We start from the raw sequence: 19,606 nt of genomic DNA, 5'->3' as shown, positions 1-19,606 counted from the left end.
AGTCTCCCTGGGCCTCAGTTTCCCTTGGCAAAGGGAGAGGGCTGCAACTGGTGACTCCAAAGATCTCCTTCCCCACCAGCTTTGCTCTGTAACCTTCTATTCCATACGGACTGGCCTGGGAGAGGCAGTCTGGGGAAAACGCATTTACGTGCAAGGTAACCTTGAATAAAAACCCTGGGCTGGCACAGCTGTCCAGCATGACACAAGTCTAAAGGTTACACTGTAACCAGGGACATTTCACAGGCCAGTGTAAGGGCTGCCTTATCCACAGGGCTTATTTCCATCAGCTCTTCCATTTCAGTAACAGAAGTCAAGGCTATGGTGCTCTTAAAAAATGACCAAGGACATTAAAGGAAATAAAAAGAAAATCTCAAACAGATGAGATAAGCAGGCCTATTTTGACACTTGGGTAATGTTTCTGCAGGATCTTTCAAATCATCACCGGCAGGAAAAGAGCCTTCCCCTACGTTTTACTATGATAACAAGTTTAGAACGACATTTAACCCCCAGGGATACTCCTGGTCCTTTCTGCTCCCGTGCCACATGGTGGAAGTCTCTATGGCCCTGGGCAAAGTGCATTATGATGGCTTATTTGGCTTCTAACCCCTCTATTTGATTGCAAGCTTTTTTTTAAAAAAATGTTTATTTATTTTCGAGAGAGACAGAGCATGAGCAGGGGAGGGGCAGAGACAGAGGGAGACACAAAATCCGAAACAGACTCCAGGCTGAGCTGTCAGCACAGAGCCCAACGCGGGGCTCGAACTCATGAGGCAGGAGACCATGACCTGAGCCGAAGTTGGACACCCAACGGACTGAGCCACCCAGGCGCCCCTGACTGCAAGCTTCCTGACAGCAGGGAGCAGGGACTATGTCCTACTCATCCCTGGATCCCCAGGGCGTAATACATAGTAGGTACTCAGTAAATATTAAATAACCCCATAAGCATTTCCCATAAGCTGTCACATATCAAAACACAGTCCAAATACTTTGTTGAAACGCAGCTGACCCATAGCATTGCTTACAATGCCTTTTCTAACTCAGTTATCACACTCCTCAGCCATTTCCTCCCTCTTCCCACCCCAGAGGAGCTACCAAAGACCGTAAGTCAGACTGGCGGCACAGTGCCTGACGATGCACAGGTACCAAATACGTGACGGACTGCATGACACAGAATTGGTTCAATAATGGGGAGGGGGTGGTAGGAAGCCAGGGCAGTCACCTGCAGGTAATAAAACAATGACAGTCACTAGTATCGTTCACCATATATTTTCTATTCTCACAGGCATGTATGTGGTAGAATTATACTCGCATTCACGTGTGAAGTGTAGCCACATGACTTCCTTCAGCCAACAACCAATCAGTGGAAGTCATATGGGCCATGTCTGGGCAGAAGTTTAAGAGACGGCACATGGCTCACCACACTCTCCTCCTCCTGGCCATGGTTTGCCAGTGCTTTAAATGGTCAGGACTCTGGCACCCTGGGTCCTGAGTGAAAATGATGTACAACACGGCCTCTTACTGAGCTGCAGTGAACTGGGTGTTTTGGAGTTGTTTGTCACACAGCACAGACGATCCCATCCTGACTGATGCAAAGACTTGCCCAGGTACCTGGATTAAAACACACGATGCCATTTTCTGCTGCAGGGCACAGATGTAGTTAGATTTTCGACTTGGGGTTGGGGGCTAAGCTTTGGGTTGCTAAGGGAGTAAGCACAGAAAAAGGTACCCCATTTTGGCTTCTCTCTTTGACCTCGCGTGCCTGCTTTCATATTGCTAGATGTCTTCTCAAACTCTGAACCACCATCAAGTCTAAAAACTACCCGTACGCAACTACTGAAAAGGCACTAGCTTTGGGAAATGTACTTTGGAGGAGTGGTTGTGCGCCCCACCCCCACGCGCACACACACTCAGCTGTGCTTCTGCTCGCGTGTGACCTGGGACACAGTTACGAAGTCGGGCAGCAGTGACGACTGAAAGATTCTCCTGGGGCCACGATGCTGCCTTATTCTTTTCTTTTTTTTTTTTTTTTTTAAGTGAAAACACGGCATGCACATGAAATGATACTCCACAGACTATTCATTCTCTTCTCTGCACAACCCCTCTGGGAGAATTCCTTTGTGGCTTAAAGTGCAGATGGTTTGCTTCCTGTCAGCACCACCCTCCTGTTCAGCACAGGTGGCCCCTGCCCACCCATTCCACAAGAAGCAGCGCTTCCTTGAGAAGGAAGCCAGTGGTACCAGCAGCAAAGAGGCCCTTGGGAAAAGCCAATGCAGTAATTACTACCCTGTTACCACGGAAATAGAGATTTGCCTCTAAGGCTCCTTTTATGAGCTTGAAGATGAATGCGACTCTCACTCTCTCCCACTTTGTCTCCCTTGCTGTCCACAAGCAGGAGAGAAGGGGGAGAGGGACTGAAAGGATCATGGATGCTGGGTGCTGTGCTAGACGCATCTTCTTGTCCCAAAATAGGAGCATAAACCTTGAATGCAGAACTAAGAAAATGCCCAGGGGCACTAGTAGGTGTTAACAGGCAGTCAAAAGGGGAAAGCAAGGAGAATGAGAGAGGGAAGAAAGGGGGTGGGAGATGGAGAAGGGGAGAGGGAGAAGGAGAGAGAGAGAGAGAGAGAGAGAGAGAGAGAGAGAGAGAGAGAGATCAGCTGATGGACCCAAGCAAGGAGAGATGAACGCAGACTAGGATGGGCAAAGTCACAAGGGAGGAGAAAGCAAGTTGAAGTTCACTTCACTTAAGCTGGTAGGAGGCTCAGCGCTGAGGCACCGCTAAAATGTGCCACCACGTAGGATCTTCTGGTGAGTTTATCTGTATTCTCAATTCTCTCCCTCTTCTACATGTCCTACTCTAACTTACATCCCCAGCCCACGGTCCTCATGCTTCACTGCCTTAATTTACAACCCTTGTATTTCATGTAGTTATTCTAAGCTGTTGTGGAAAGAAGAGGGCTTAATTATGTTAATTAATATAAAGAAAAGAGAATCACAAAGAGGCAGAGCCCAGAGTGCTCCGAACGGCTTGTAGGACTGAGGAGTATCCGAGTACTTATCTTTGCTCAGTACTTTACAAAACGCTTTTACCACCTCCATCTCGTGTACTCAGGACAACGGTCCTGGGAGACATGTATGAGCGCTGTCCTCATGTTAGAGACAAACCCCCAAAACACAGAGAGTTAAGGAACTTGCCTGAAAGTGAAGACTGGAACCTGGGTCTCCTTACAGCCAACCCTGCCTCTTCCCTTCACTCCACAGCTGCCTTTTTAAAAAAATGTTTATTTATTTGAGAGAGAGAGTATGTGTGCGCACGTGAGTGGGCAGGGGAAGAGAGAGAGGGAGAGGGAGAATCCCAAGCAGGCTCCACGCTGTCAGTGAGAAGTCCGACATGGGGCTCGAACCCACAAACCATGAGACTGTGACCCGAGCCAAAATCAAGAGTCGGACGCTCAACCAACCGAGCCACCCAGACGCCCCCATGGCTGCCTTCTGAAATATGACTAGGTGGTTTATCTGAGTGCTGTCCAAAAATACCTTCTACAATGATGGAAATGTTCCGTCTACATTGTCCAGTAGGGAAGCCAGGAACCAATGGGACTTGCGAGCACCTGGAATGCGTGGCTAGTGTGACTAAGAAACCCACCTTTCAATTTCTGTTAATTTTACATTCCGATGGCCACATTTCATTAGTGGCTCTTCTACTGGGCAGTGCCGATCTATATTCTCTCACTCCCACCACATGACTGTAAGGGAAACGGGGTTCAGCTACTGACACCTAGAGATGGCATGAGGTGGGATTAACAGTAAGAGAAGGAAAGCTCCCCTGTGCCTTTCCTGGTGTTGGCGAGGAACTCGCAGCGCAGGGCAGACCCAGAAGGGGGCAGTGAGTGAGGAGGGAGGAAGGGTTGGGGGAGCTCCTTAAATCATGGCCTGGCCACGGAGGCCCACTGCCCTCTACGCTCTGGGCAGAGAGACTCCAGCAGTGGTTCAGGGACCACTGAGTAGTTAGTCAGGACCGGGAAAGAGAATTTTTCAGATGACTGCAGGCTCTCTGCAGACTCGGCGGGGGGGGGGGGGGGGGGGGGGGAAGTCCTGGATGTCCTGGGTCACGAAAGGGAAGCACCAGCCCTCACTTGGGGAGGTTCCTCCCCTAGCCAACCATACAAGTCTGCAAGAGGTCAGATTTAAAAAATGAGCACCACTAGTCTAAACCCACAGGAGGCCACAGAGTAACCGGCTCATTCTGTGTAAGAAAGGGCCTTTTCCTTGAGGTCTGAGAGCAGTGATGGAAAAGGGGGTGAGGGCAAGCCCACCTGCAGTGTCCAGGTGCCAATAGTCTGGGATGGGGGGAGGGGAGAGGAGTCATAAAATATCCCCTTGTCCCTCTTTTTTTTTTTTTTCAACGTTTATTCATTTTTGGGACAGAGAGAGACAGAGCATGAACGGGGGAGGGGCAGAGAGAGAGGGAGACACAGAATCGGAAACAGGCTCCAGGCTCTGAGCCATCAGCCCAGAGCCCGACGCGGGGCTCGAACTCACGGACCGCGAGATCGTGACCTGGCTGAAGTCGGACGCTTAACCGACTGCGCCACACAGGCGCCCCCCCCTTGTCCCTCTTAAGGCAAATTGTTTTGCACTCTTCTTCGAGGAGGTCCAGGTGCTTGCATTTTCAGTGACTAGGGGCTCATTTAAAGATATGATACCAGGGGGCGCCTGGGTGGCTCAGTTGCTTAACTGTCAAGACTCTTGGTTTCCACTCAGGTCATGATCCTGTTTCATGAGTTCGAGCCCCGTGCTGGGCTCTGTGCTGACAGCGCAGAGCCTGCTTGGGATATTCTTTCTCTTTCTCTCTTTCTCTCTCTCTCTCTCTCTCTCTCTCTCTCTCTCTCTCTCTCTCCCCCCCCCGCCCCTCCCCCCTCCCTTTCAACATAAACAAATGTGAAAAATAAATAAATAAATAAATAAATAAATAAATAAATAAATAAAGAGAGGACACCAGGATAAGGGCCTGGAACAAGGGAATCCAAGAATCTCTGCACCAAGGGCTCCCTGAAGAGGCAGTAATGTTAAGTGGTTAGAGCACCTGGGAGGGTCTGGAGGGCCTGGCTTTCCATCCAGCCTGGAAACCTGTTAGGGGTGTATGTGACCTTCAGCACGTTTACTGACACTCTCAGGGCACCACTGCTGCAAGTCTATGAAACCGGGATCATACTGCCCCTCAAAGGCTCAGAGTTAGGAGGAAAGGACATCATGCATGTCAGGTGCTTGATATAGGGATCCATCGGGAAATGGCGACTACTACTGTTTTTATTGTCACCTGGTAAGGCACTGTATTAGTTTTGTATTGCTGCCATAAAAAATTATTATAAACATGGTGTCAAAAACAACAAAAATGGGAGCACCTGAGTGGCTCAGTTGGTTAAGTGTCTGACTCTCGGTTTCGGCTCAGGTCATGACCTCATGCTTTCATGGGTTCAAGCCGTGCAGACCCTGCTTGAGATTCTCTTTCTCTCTCCCTCTTTCCCTGCCCCTCCCCTGCTTGTGCTGTCTCTATCTCTCTCAAAATAAATAAACTTTAAAAACAATTTAAAAAAACCACACAACAAAAATGTACTATCTTACAATTTTGTAAGGCAGAAGTCCAAGTGGAGTCCTGTGGACCGAAAGCAATGGGTGTTGGTAGGGCTGCTCTCACTTGAGAGGCTCTGGGAGAATGTCTGTTCCTTGCCTTTGCCCCTTTAGAGACGCCACGGGCACTCCTTGGCTGTGGCCCCTTCGGCGGTCTTCAGAGCCAGCAAGGACAAGTGGGGTCCCTCTTACATCTCCCTGCTCTGTCTGCCTCCTCTCCCGCCCACCTCTTCCACTTTTAAGGACCTGTGATCATGCTGGGCCTGCTAGGATAATTCATAGTAATCCCTCTATCTAAACATCTGCTGATAAACAACTGTAACTCCTCCTGGCCATGCGGTGTAACATATCCACAGGTTCTGGGGACTAGGCTGTGGACACCATGGGACCATTACCCGGTCTACGTGGGCTTGGAAGGGAGGGCAAGGGAGTGGTTCCCACTGGGCTTCCTCTCATCTGCATACCCCAGCAGGGGCTGTAACTAAGAAATACCTGAGTTGGGGACCTACCACCTGATAAGGGGTCCCACCGATTCCATCAGCTGGCTGGGGACCCTTGACCTGGGTTAAACTCCTCTCTGCAGGTCAGGCCTGAATCTGTGAATACATGATTTGGTGCCAGGAGGCTGCCCTGTTCTACACAAATCACAAAGCTCAGCGGTGCCCTAGGGCTCTTGGAGATCTTGTGACATAACCGGTGAGAAGGAAGGCTCGGCTTGGCAGGCTGGTCAAATACCAGGTTGCATAGTTACGTCCTCACACCATGGGACTCTCAATTCAAGCTGAAACTGGGACAGCTCTGAGCACCAAGGTCAGGGCCCTAAATGCAGACGGTCAAGTCTGTACGATGACTGTGACTCCTTAACGGAAAGTGCAATCTCAATAGTGAAAACATTCACAATTTGGAGGGGAATGAAAACCTTGTAAAGGAGGAATAAAAATGGCTTTTTCTTCCTGCTCGGTTTCTTGGCGTGACATCAGAGGGCAATTGTCATTTTGTGCAAGTCTCAGGCGGACATGTTACCACGCAAGCATTCGTGTTTTGCTATTTTTATTACTCGTTAATAAAAACCAGTGGAGTTCAATAAACATTCTAATGGTTTAGAAGAAAGTTACCAAGTAATTCTGTAGCCCCCCCCCCCCCCCCCCCCGATCTAAATGTGCACAAAGAGCCTGGTTCCTCAGTGACACTTGTATGACTGGGGGATGACATTTAGAAGCCTCTAACTGCGTCAGCCCACTGCACACAACAGCATGACAGTGATGACAGAAAAGGCCACGAGCACAGCAATTGTTTCGGAGGGACGAAGAAATGTTCTTGGGGATAGAAACTTTCCAGAGCTGAGCTTTAAGCTATGAAAGCACTCAACTTGCGGGAGTGTAAGAACTTTTGATGGGTTCTGAGGGGACAGCATGCAGGAACCCGCGGGAGTTCAACAAACCATCTGACTGTCTGCGAGACTGGTCTCTGGGCTCTCCGTGTTGTATTTCTTTTTCCTCCCAGGCTGCCAACCCAGGGGCCTCCATGCCCAACTTTTCTTTATTTGTCTGCTATCTGGGGCCTGTGACTTGTAACAAGCTGCCTCCATTTGTCCCTTTTGATCCTGCTCCCTCAGCCGGCTGGCTCTAGTTTGCTGGAAGTCGCTACTGATGACTATCAGGTAAAAGCTGGAGCCCAGGGGTGGTAACCCCAAAGAGTGACAGGAGATCAAGGGCAGACGTGGCACTGTGGATTTATTATCATCATTTATTATTACTCAGAAGCCGGCTGCTGACATACAAGACTCACAGACCGACACGGCCCCTATCTCCCAGGCTCCGAAGGTACACATTCCTATCGGTTACTTTTAATAGCCCTGAAGATACCCAAGCCACATCCTGTTGCAAACAGCCATGGTCTGTCTGGTAGGTCAGCATCTTTTGGGGCCTTATCCTGGAATAGCTGTACTCCACAGCCGAGCTGCTGTGGTTAATGATTTTCCTACTGGTGCGGTGAGGTGATCTGTCCGTCTTGGGCACTTCTTCCCTTGGCTGAGGTCTGATCGCTCAGTACTTTCCTATTTCCTTTGTGGAACTCGTGTAGTCTGCTGTCTATGCATGAATCCTTAAGAAGTGGGCTTTTTTCCTTTTTTTTTTTTTTTTTTTTTTTTTAGTAGGCTTCATGCCCAGCATGGAGCCCAAAGTGGGGCTTGAACCCACAACCCTGAGATCAAGACCTGAGCTGAGATTAAGAGTTGGATGCTTAACTGACTGAGCCACCCAGGTGCCCCTGAGCTGTCTCTTTTAAAAAGAACCTCCTGGGAATACCTCTGCTCTGGGAACTTCTTTTTTCAGGTTAAAAGGGAAGAATTCTGGAAAGGTGTTGCCTCTTTTGTCTATATTTTTTCACTTGTCTAATTTAAATAATGTAAAGAACATATTTCTTATTTAAAGGACTACCTAGTCTGCAGTCATTTGCATACTACTTAAAAAAAAAAATCTGCACGCCATCTGTGATATCTTCCTTGATATTTCACATTCAGTTGTCTCACACCTACACTATTCTTTACCCTAAACAATATTTGTAAAATCTTGGGTTTGATGCACTAGTTATATTTTTTTTAAACATTACAATTAAAGTGTAATTGTTGAAAATAAATATCTCCCTGTCTACTATCTAAAATTATTTCCTATAACGCTAATGTTAGTCTCCCACTTTGGGAAACACTCAGGTAGGATATAGTTTTTGGAAGAGACGTACATGAAGAACTCTAGAGCAACAAATCTACTATTATTTCAACTTAGCCAAACTGAAGCATTTACGTGGTCAACTTTAGAATCAAAGAAATTTAACATATTTGAGAACAACCTAAAATATCTCACTGCCTCCAGGTCCAAACTTACATGAAATAGGAAATTTAGAAGCATTATTAAATCCTACTTTTTTTTTTTAAGTTTTTTTTTTTTTTTAACGTTTATTTACTTTTGAGACAGAGAGAGACAGAGAAAGACAGAGCATGAATGGGGGAGGGTCAGAGAGAGAGAGGGAGACACAGAATCTAAAACAGGCTCCAGGCTCTGAGCTGTCAGCACAGAGCCCGACGCGGGGCTCGAACTCATGAACCGTGAGATCATGACCTGAGCGGAAGTCAGAAGCTTAACCAACTGAGCCACCCAGGCGCCCCTATTAAATCCTACTTTTAAAAAAATCCATCTGAATTCTTTCTTTCTTCTTTCTTTCTCTCTCTCTCTCTCTCTCTTTCTTTCTTTCTTTCTTTCCCGTTTATTTTTGAGAGAGAAAAGAGAGAGAGAGCACACACGCGAGCAGGGAAGGGGCAGAGAGCCCGACGTGGGGCTCGAACTCACAAACTGTGAGATGATGACTGGAGCCAAAGTCGGACACTTAACCGACTGAGCCACCCAGGCGCCCCTGAAATCTTTCTTTAAAACTTGGTCAGTTATCCATTTGGTCTTAAGTGATCACATCTGAGCAGTCCAGTCTGGGGAGAACCAGAAGACACTGTGGTTCAACTGGTCCCATCACACAGGCTAAACTAGAATGACATGACAAACACCATCCAGCTCTCTAGCCCCCACTGCAATCCTCTACCTCCAAAAGCAGAAAAGAGCTCAGCTGTGATCTATAATAATTCCATTAACCCCGCAATGAAGCATTAAATTAAACTGCCTAGGCACAGATTCTTCTTTTGCTACAAGGGAAAATGTACCTTGTAAAGCCTGAATTTCACTCTCATAGATTTACTAACCAGATACATGTTTACAGGAAAAGACCAATCACCACAATAACTGGGTAAATTGTGAAATCTCCAGTGGGGGTGTTACAGCAGCTGATTTTCTCCCTGATAGTATTGACTCCAAAGATTTTAGTTACAGAGCATTTTAGCCTTAGAAAGAGCAGTTCTCAAAAGGCCCACCTTTCTATGGAATTTTCAAACCAATACTTTTAAATGAATTAATTACAGGAACAAAGCTGACCTGAACTGGCACTGTGGTGAAAAGCCTTTGTCATGTGGGTATAAATCACCAGCCTGGACACCGGGGAGGACTCTGAGAAGGACATATTCAAGTTAGTGGCAGAGCCTGGGCCAGATCCCAAGTTCCTGACAACGAATTCAGTGTTCTCTACCGGAGCCCAGGCTTCTGAGCCTTCCCGGAGAGAAGATGAGGATTCCTCTTGAGCAAATGCCATTCCTGGGGGTAACTTCAGCCTCTCTTTCCTTACTGTGCTGCCCTATTTCTCTGAAGCCAGAGAATCACAGATGTCACTTAGCTCTTTGTAAAAAGTATGTCCGGCAAAGAGAACAGCAAGAAACCAGGTCTGTGCTACGAATATGTGGCTTTCTGGCACATGAGGATTAACACCCAAAAGTGTAAGGTGACTCCAAGCCCACACATCTAAATTCCATGTTCTGTCTCCTCACCCCACATGAAAGATGTCAAGCAAGCCAGTAAAATCCTTCAACAGTCAGATCACCAAAAGGTATTGAAATCAAATACAGCACATCAGAGCTGCAAGGGATTTTGGAAATCATAAGGTCCAAACCCCTACTTTAATAGATTGCTCAAGGCCATAGAATCCATCTGTGTCAGACTAAGGATTACCAAATAGTCCTCTATATTGTAATGGTCTCTGAAGCTCTTTTCATCTCGGATGGTGGCTGCAGCGAAGACTGGCCAAGCCCTATAATGTCAACTACTCACCATAAACTACATCCTTAGGCCTTGCTTCCTGTCGCCAGGCCACAGGAGACCTACAGTGAAGCCTGATCAGCCATGGCCAAGAGCACTCCCTTCTGCACACAGACCTTCTGTGTATCATTAGGGACTCTGTTCCAAGACATAATACCTAGAAAGCTTGCTAATAGAAGAAGTAAAGCAGATCCCTGGGGCCTGCTGAATTAAAGATGCAGTAGCAACGGTCAAAACAAAACAAAAAGTACCCGAGCCTGAACTCCCTCTATTATTGCTATCAGGAGCACTAGCCTAGCCAGAAGCAGGACTCAAGAACCCCTTTCAGCAGCCGCCTCCTACCTGCTGTGCCAGCTCCTGACCCCAGGCACAGCTTCAAGGCCTCCCAACCGCCCAGGTGGATTAAAACAGTGCCCATCGGCTCGCTCTCAATATCACACCCTCGTTCCTCAGCCCACTCTGGAAGGATCTCTGCACCTGGTCAGTCCCAAGTGGAGCAAACTTACCTGTCGGCATCTCCGAGGCCCAGGGAGGTATTTCTCTGTAGGGTCTCCCGCACCACAGCCATCCCATCAGGGAGCCGGTTCAGGCGACGAGTATAGAGGCCAAGTCCACCATCGGTCATGTACCTTTAATAGGAGCACAGGATGATGCAAATGTATGGTCAAAAGCAATTTGTATACAGTCCCGTTGTTCACATCCAGAAGCTCTCCGTGGCCACCCTGTGCTCTAAGGGGGGAAGGAACTAAGGCTTTCCCGAGGCTCTGTCACTAATCACAGCCCAGGGATAACTCAGCTGTTGATTCAACACAAAAGATCACCCACTTGATAGCAAAAATAGAACACAGCTTAATTAACCCAAACTCAACAGGAATCTATAGAGCAGAAGGGAACTAGTGAATAAAATTAACTGTCAGATGTATTCGTGACATTCTTTTTAATGTCAGCATTTATACAAGCAGGTGTTTTACCTAAGTGATGCGAATGGGACTGACAATCATCAGCGAATCATAGGGGGGAACAATTACAGAACAGCGCAGTGGAGAAAGTAGGCAAGCTTTTAAGAGTGGAAAGAAAAGACCGAGGACAGATGAGCCACCTTTGTCATCGTGGGCAAGTTACTTCTCTGGGCTCTGAGCCTTTCATCTAAACTATGGGAATACCACAGCTTTCCTGTTTCCCAAGGCAGACATGAGAATTAGCCAGATAAGGCACATGAAAGTGCTCTGCAATGTGTATAAGACCATACACGTGGGAGACATTATTATGGTCGTCATCATCTTGAAGTATCTACCCACAATGGTGAATTTCACCTTTGATACCAATGTCTTAAGAGGGCTGTCACAAAACTCTCTGAATAACACTCACACTAACTTACCCCTTTCCAGATCTCTTGGTGAGGCCACAAAGCTATCTTCCGAGGAAGTCAGTGTTATCGGGGGAAAGGGTAGCCCTGGAACTTCTGCATAGGTGGCTGTCTGCCAACCAGACCAGTTCCCGAGAGCTTAGCCACCAGTAGGAGGTAGTTCAGGTACAAAGCAGCTTTAGCACTCCCACACTGTCTCCTTCACAATACCCCATAAGGGAGACTGCTTGCATCTTCAGAGAACAGGAAGACAAACCAAGGAGCAAGAAACCAAACTCAGATCCCTTTAATTCCTACACGGCCCCCAGCAGATAAACCTGCAAGGTGTGTGAAAATGCAGACGCCTTACGTTTCAAGTAAAATGACATGTACGAAGAAGACCAACGAGTGGCGATTTTCCTGAAACAGTCAGCTGAGCTGCATCACGGAAAGTTTTACTGCCTTTGGAATTTGAACTTTAGAATATATGGGGTAGATCCTGAGGGTTGTCAATTCCTGACTTTCTTCTACTTCTCGTTTGGGACCTTCTGGGGATATACTCTCAGAAAAATGGAATTAGAGGATACTATGGGAGGCGGCCCAGAAACAGTTAAGTTCAAGTTGGGGGCAGAGAAGAAAGTTCTCACTGGAGCATCTGCGGTAAGAAGAAGCTTCCACGTGTGTCAAAAGAATTCTTCCTTAGAGCAGCTTCGAGGACACCATGTCTAACTTGAACTTCTCCCACGTCCCCTCCTGCCCCTCCTTTATGACGTTAAAGATCACACACAATGCAATGCCCACATAATGTAAAGTCTGTTGGGGCAGTCAAACCAATTATTTGTGGTTGTGCCAACAAAACAATAACAGATTAGAATCCATTTTTCACTCAATTGTATCATTTTAATTTTTTTTTAACATTTATTTATTTTTGAGAGACAGAGACAGACAGAGCATGAGTTGAGGCAGGCAGAGAGAGCGGGAGACACAGAATCTGAAGGAGGCGCCAGGCTCCAAGCTGTCAGCACAGAGCCTGACGTGGGGCTCGAACCCATGAACCGTGACATCATGACCCGAACTGAAGTTGGACGTTTAACTGACTGAGCCTCCCAGGCACCCCTCAACCGTATCGTTTTAAAAGCAAAAAAACATTTTGTAAATACACCAAACACCACTAAATTATATGCCTTTAAAGGGTGAATTTTATGAATTGTATCTCAATAAAACAAAAAATACATAGTGACGACAGCTATAGTTAAACAATTATTTGTGTGATCACCTTTCATGCTTATCTCCTACACTACACAGTGAGCTCCCTGAAGACAGGGACTGTTATAATGTTGTTCAAATCTGTATCCCATGTACCTAACACGTGTTAAGTGCTTAAGACAAATGGGTTTTGTTGAATGAAGACCAGAATGGGGTCTAGCAAAAACTTTTTGGGAGGACACCAATTACAGGTTTTCTTTCCTCTTTTTATTTTATTTATTTTTTAAGATTTTATTTTTTAAGTAGTCCGTACACCCAACGTGGGGCTCAAACCCCGACATCAAGAGTCACATGCCCTTCCAACTGAGCCAGCCAGCAGCCCTTCCTTTTTTTTAAATAATTTTTTTTCCTTTGGAAAGTTTACTTTTTTTAGTAATCTCTACGCCCAACATGGGTCTCAAACTCATAACCCCGAGATCAAGAGTCGCATGTTCCGCTGATGAAGCCCAGGTTTTCCTTCCTCTTAAATGTCAGGGAACATGACATCTAAGACACATAGAAATGCAAATTAAACCATTTATCTGTCTGTGTACCCATCCATCAGTCCATCCATCCACCCACCCATTCAATGTGACCCAGGGTCCAGTGCTGGCTCTCTGGCACACATTCTACACTGGCACAACGAGAAAAAACCCACCTACGTCAAAATGCAGCGACTTTGCCAGGAGCTAGACTTCCCAGATCAAATGTCCTTTCAAGGAGAATCCAGGGGAAGCTCCTCAGAACACAATCTGTTGCACCATAAAGCAAGGCAGTTAATTTTGATTTTAGCAAAGCCCACTCAGCCATGGAAATGAAAACTTTTTAACTGCAGGGATCTTATCAAAGGACAAACAAACTAATTTTAGCGTTCATTTCCCTGCTGGATTTTCATCCCTGGGGAAACAACACATACGGATGGGCAATGACACGCACCCAGGCGTGCAGACGAGGCCCACACGTACACACCCCTGGCTTTCCGTGGAGGCGCAGAGCCGGGCCCAGAGAGCATTCCAGAGACCATGCTGAGACGTGCCACGGCCCTCAACCCAGTAACACCCCAGCAGAGCAGTGCGGTTTTGTTGAAAATGACAACCTAGAAAGGTGGAAGGACCCTGGAGAGATGGTGACCTTGGCCTGTCCACTGCTGCGGGGAATTCTGATTTTGTTTAGGCAGAGAGGAGGGGAAAGGCAAGGATCCATCGGATCCTCCGCCTTCTCCAATGCACAGGGAACTAAAGTGCTTTGAATGCAAGTAATCTGATCATGATCCAGCTTCGCCGCGAATCTATTTCATTCACTGCGTGCGAAAGCTGGGTGGTGGAAATGAGGACATGGGGAGTTTACCTCTTTTCCCAGGCGTTTGTGAAAACATGTATTCAACCATGTATCTTTTAAGATATTCTTAAAAATTAATTCTGTTATATCTCCTCTCACTAGGAGACAGCATAGCATTGGAGACAGCTGTCACTACAACGAGGCTCACACTCAAGAATCTAACTTAAAATATTTCTTGGGGCACTTGGGTGGCTCTGTCGGTTGAGTGTCTGACTTCAGCTCAGGTCATGATCTCAAGGTTCATGAATAGGAGCCCTGTATTGGGCTTGCTGCTGTCAGTGCAGAGCCCCCTTTGGATCCTCTGCCCTTCTGTCTCCCTCTCTCCCTGCCCCTTCCCAGCTCGTGCTCCCTCTCAAAAATAAACATTAAAAAAATGTATAATAAAACATTTATTTCTAAAATATTACACGCTGATTCCAATAGTTTCATTTACAAAGAGCTCCATATAGATATTTAAATAACTCTTCTACTCTCAATGAAAAATATAATTTTGGCTTGACCCAAATTTGTGTAGGAATTGGCTACTGAACGTATTAATGTAACTGCCTTCATCAGGTTAATCCCTTAAGAAAGCATAGTTTGCAGGTGAAGCAATCGCTGCTGTACCCATCTGAATCAGCAGCCCTTGTTCAGGAGGGCTTGAAGGCTGAGGGGTGGGGGGGCAGGAAGTGATAGCCATGCCCTGTCTTTGGAAGCCTTAGCAAGGCTCACCCTGGGTACAGATGAAAGGGCTTGCCTGAGGTCACAAGGAAAGGAAGCAGTTGATCTAGGGACTGAATCTCCCAGCACCAACACTGTAACGTTCCTTCTCTTTGGGGAAATAAATAATTAGTGCTGGAGCCTAATGATGTGCTGGTAACATCCTAATGTTTGCTTGGTGAGGTCCTAGGTCACCAAGCAACTCAACAATTTACTCATTATCCTCTCGAGTTCTGCAGTGATGGGTGCAGGGGCTCTGCCTCCACCTTCTACAGCTTCCCCAGAGGCCCCCGAATGGAGCCCCTGCTAAAGACACAAGGTGTGTGGTAGGTATCTTCTATTCAAGGCTGGGGCACCCTGGACTGGCCCATGAGCATAAGAGTTAGGAACAAGTCTCTGTTGTCAGAAAGATCTGGGTTCAAATGTCTCCTCTGTCCCTTGCCAGCTGGGAGACGTTGTATGCATCATTACTGATAAAAACTCACGGATATGGAGGCTGCTTGGGTACTGTGCTAAGTGCTTCCCGTAAGCCATGACACTGTACCTTCAAGACTCTCGTCAAGTGTATTATCTGTTTTTCAGATGAGGAAAATGAAATTGTGATCAGGATCACAGTACAAGTAGGGGAGTTCAAATCCCAGCTTTGTCACGCTTTTTGGTGTAATTCTTAGGAGTTTCATTTCCTCAGCTACAAGATGGGTAGAACTACAGATTAATCTCACAAGGCTGCGGTGGGTTAAATACGCCAGCGCGTGCAAAGCCCAGGGCCTGGTGTGTTGGGGGCACTTGAAATTTATTAGCTGCTGTGACTATCAATGGCAGCAATTGCCCATACCACAGGGTAGTGACTGTGTACCCTCTTCTCATTTTTCGATACCACAATTGTTAGGTACCAGGCTCTGTACCAGGCTGGGGTTACAGAGGAGGAAAAACCTAGTTCCTGTCCTGGTAAAGCTCAAAAGCTACAGGGGACCCAGACATTGAACAGATGAAGAGCAGTATTACAGATGGGTGCAGGAGGCTCAGAGCACATGGGGAGGAGTCAAAGAGGAGCTATTTAAGCTGGCCCTTGAAGGGTGCATAGGAGTTTGCCAGCCAAAGGAGGAGGATCCATCTAGGCACATTGGTATCACATACAAAAGCAGAGAGAAACAGAGAAGAGGGTAAGTTAGGAGAACAGCAAGTAGTTCACTGTTGCCGGAGCATCAGGAACAGAAAGGAGCCGGGCAGCGTGGGGACCGGGGCTCAGTCAGGGAGGGTGTGGGAGCCAGGTGGTTTGAGGCCACTGGCTGTGAGCCAGGAGCGCTATGAAGGTACAAAGCAAATGACTAGCAGGCTCTGGCTTTTGTGCCAAAGAGAGCACTGACTTGTCAAAACTTCCATCATTCAATACTCCAGTTTGGGGGAGCATCTTCTCGTCAATAATTCCTTCTACAGACTTTTCAGAATACACATTGTCTGAATCCCACCTGAGTTGTCTCAGACCTTTGCAGGATGACCAGACTTGTAGGGTGGCCTCACCATCGCTCAGGCCAGAAGAGACATGTGAGGGCCAAATGCCTCTTAAGAGGAACATTCTAGACAAGAAGAGTGCATCCTATGTAACTGACACCAGTTACAAAATACTTATGGAATCTAATAGGACCTGTTAGAACAGATGCACCAGATTTTGAATCCAGTGCTTAGTTAAGAGATTCCTTCTTTAAACATGAGACAACAACGTGGAATAAATGAAACTGGCTTTGTGACTCGCCTTCGGAAGGAGGGGGAAGGTGGCTCCCCATTCCCAAAGTTCACAGTTCAATGTGACCTGCGTAAGTAACACAAACTGACTTCCACTGGGTGCAGAAGAAATCACCTTCTGTCAAGGGCTGGGGGAGGAGGGGTGGACGGGAAGGGGAAGAAATCTGTACTGATCTGATCTGGCTCAGTGAGTTTCTAATGGAGCATGACATTAAAAGACAAAACAAAAGAACAACAAAAATACTCAGAGGAAAGAAATTAAAGTAGTACAAAACAGAAGGGAAAAAAAAAAATCAAGCCGAGGTGATTATTTTTTCTTCAAAGACGTGTCAACCTGTCTATATGTTCTGGATGCACTTTTGATTTAAATGTGAAGAGAGCAAAGAAAATGGAATAAACGAAATAAATACACACACACATACACAATTCCTTGCCAATATCAATATAACTATATAAACATATATGTCAACACATACTTTGTCATCTACCGTTAAAGAAAACGATGTGGGCTGATGAAAAGTCCCTGCAGTGGAGCATTTCACCAGCGTCCAAGACCCTAAACAACATGTGCTTTCATAGTGCCCGCTGCTCTCCTGCAATGTGGCAGGACGCATGTACGCTCTAGGTTTATGAGGATGTTAACGGGGTTTCTGGACAAACCTGGAAAAGGATGCCTTTAGTTTCGGGCCTCTTAGAAGTCAGACGAATAAACTTCACTCCGGGTCACAGAAGGACAATCGGACAATCCAGTCCAACAAAACTGCCTACAACCTTTTGAAGAGAGCTGATCTCTAGGACAGAAAGGAAGTTGTTCCCCTTGACTTAATTAAGGGGAGAGGAGAAGGCACTGGCAATGCAAAAATAGGGTCGGGGGAAAAAGGTGGTTTAATTTTTCCGTGCTAATTTTAAAACTGTAGTACTAAAATTTAAGCAAAGACTTAAGTTTCTACTAAGGAGGCATTTGGAAACCACTTTGTTCTCAAAGTTTTTCGGCACCAAAGCTGAGGCAAATGCAGCAAGTTTCTTTTATCTAAGGCCAACCCACTCCCATCCTTCACCCCAAATGACAACTACACAGATACGTCACTGAATGACTCTAATACCCTCGTCGTGGCATATCTTTAATGGTTTTTTTTGTTTGTTTGTTTTTAAGGTTTTTAATTTTTTAAAATTATTTATTTATTTTTGTTTTAGAGAGAAAGACTGTGAGCAGGGGACAGAGAGAATGTTAAGCAGGCTCCATTTGCTCAGGGCAAAGCCCACCACGGGGCTCAGTCCCACACCTGTGGGATCATGACCCGAGCTGAAATCAAGAGTTGGACGTTCAACTGACTAAGCCACCCAGGCTCTTCAAAATGAGTTTTTAATTTTTAGGTCATCTCTACACCCAACCTGGGGCTCGAACTTTGAGCTCTAATCGAACACCCTGGTGCTGCTGCTTCCCTATTACGGGTCATCTCAAACGGACACCAATGACATAGAATCAGCAGCTGCCTTTGGGGAAAGTCTCAGGTCTGAACGTCCTTCTCAGTAGGTTTCCTTGTGACAATAGGACTCTAACCTGGGCTAGAAGACACAAGTCATCAAGAAGCATTTCTTTGGTTTCCATGTCTTTGGGGGGCCCTTCCAAAGACTCTGCTGGCAAAGGCAGAGGGGAGACATGGACCCAGAGATCCAAGCAGTTTCCTACCTTCCTCCTTGAGGCAGAGCTGGGGTACCTTTGAGCCCGTTTCCCACTGTGCTGTATAAGTGCCAGCTCTTCAGGACATCACTAGGATGGTGTACGGCTCTTTTTAGGAGGATGTGGGAGTTTACTTCTCATCTCCAGCAAAATCTTCCCTTCTTCTTTCATTCAAGTCTGGAGCAGCCACCCGAGGCCACGCGATGAGCCACCTCGGCTCAGAGCACACAACACGACCATGAGCCACCAGGTGGGAATACCCACAGCTCAAAGGGCACCAGCCCCTTCCCTGGCTTGTCCGCATTTCCCTTCCATCTCACCGAGTCCTGGCTGCAAGGTAGGCCAGACGACCAGGCAAACCTGGCCCAGTTCTCTGATCCTGCTTGTGGCAGGAGGTAAAGCCTCTGCAGAAGTGAGCAGGGAGCAGGAGGCCTGGAGGCTGCTCTGGCTAGCCTCGTCACCAGAGCTTGCCTCTCTGGGGAGCACTACAAAGACGTTGCTAAGCTAGTCAGACAAGAGCTCAGCTTCAGGAGGCCACAGGGACAGAGGGTGTGGCAGGAAAAGGCAGGCCTGGATAGAGGAGGAGTCAAAGGGTCCCAGGGGCCCCCTTTAAGCCTCAATGGGGCAAACTGGTGCCACAGACTTCATCTCCTAAAGCTAGGTGCTGCAAAGCTGCTTGAAGTGAACTGAAGGCACACCGTAGAGGTTCCTGCAACAGAAAACACGTACGTGCCTCACCCTACCTGCCGCTCATAACGGGGGCCACGCACTAGCAGCTTTAGCGTCACTGGCAATACTGCAGACCTCCTGAATCAAACTCCGGTTCAGGAAGACCCCCCCATGCGGTCTAATACACATTAAAGAGTGGGAAGCACGGGTTTCAGGCAGCGGTCTCTGCGATGAGGAAGATGAGACGACCCATATGAGCAAAAACTAAAGTATTTCTATTTGCATGTATTTCTTAACACGTCCCACTTCCTAAGTTTTGTGCAGGTTTTATACTGTGCGCAATATTTGCGTAACGTGGTACATATACTGTATTTGAAAACACAGTGTCTAAAGCAGCAACAGATTTTTTTTAACACAATCAAAACGTTCAGAGACCATTATCTAAAGCAGAAATTGCTAAATTTTCTTAAGTTATGGACTCCATCTCACATGTGTGTAAAATGTGCACCCAGTTGGAGTCAGCCCAAACACCCCTGCCAGGGCCTCTGAGTTTGGGCAGAAGTGGAT

At 46.9% G+C, this 19,606-nt stretch overlaps 1 protein-coding gene across 10 annotated transcripts in view; it reads right to left on the bottom strand.

The window, feature by feature from the left end:
* Positions 1–19,606, bottom strand: part of NAV2 (neuron navigator 2) — a 741,507-nt gene that overhangs the window by 114,743 nt on the left and 607,158 nt on the right. For all 10 annotated transcript variants that reach the window (XM_047878314.1, XM_047878316.1, XM_047878307.1 and 7 more), the window contains one exon: positions 10,826–10,948. In XM_047878314.1, coding sequence (XP_047734270.1) covers positions 10,826–10,948 — 123 coding nt within the window. The remainder of the gene's footprint in view (positions 1–10,825; positions 10,949–19,606) is intronic.

Source organism: Prionailurus viverrinus, chromosome D1, assembly GCF_022837055.1.
Source record: "Prionailurus viverrinus isolate Anna chromosome D1, UM_Priviv_1.0, whole genome shotgun sequence".
Taxonomy (NCBI): Eukaryota; Metazoa; Chordata; class Mammalia; order Carnivora; family Felidae; genus Prionailurus; species Prionailurus viverrinus.
The sequence above is the reverse complement of the archived record's forward strand: the minus strand, read 5'-3'. Positions and strand labels throughout refer to the sequence as shown.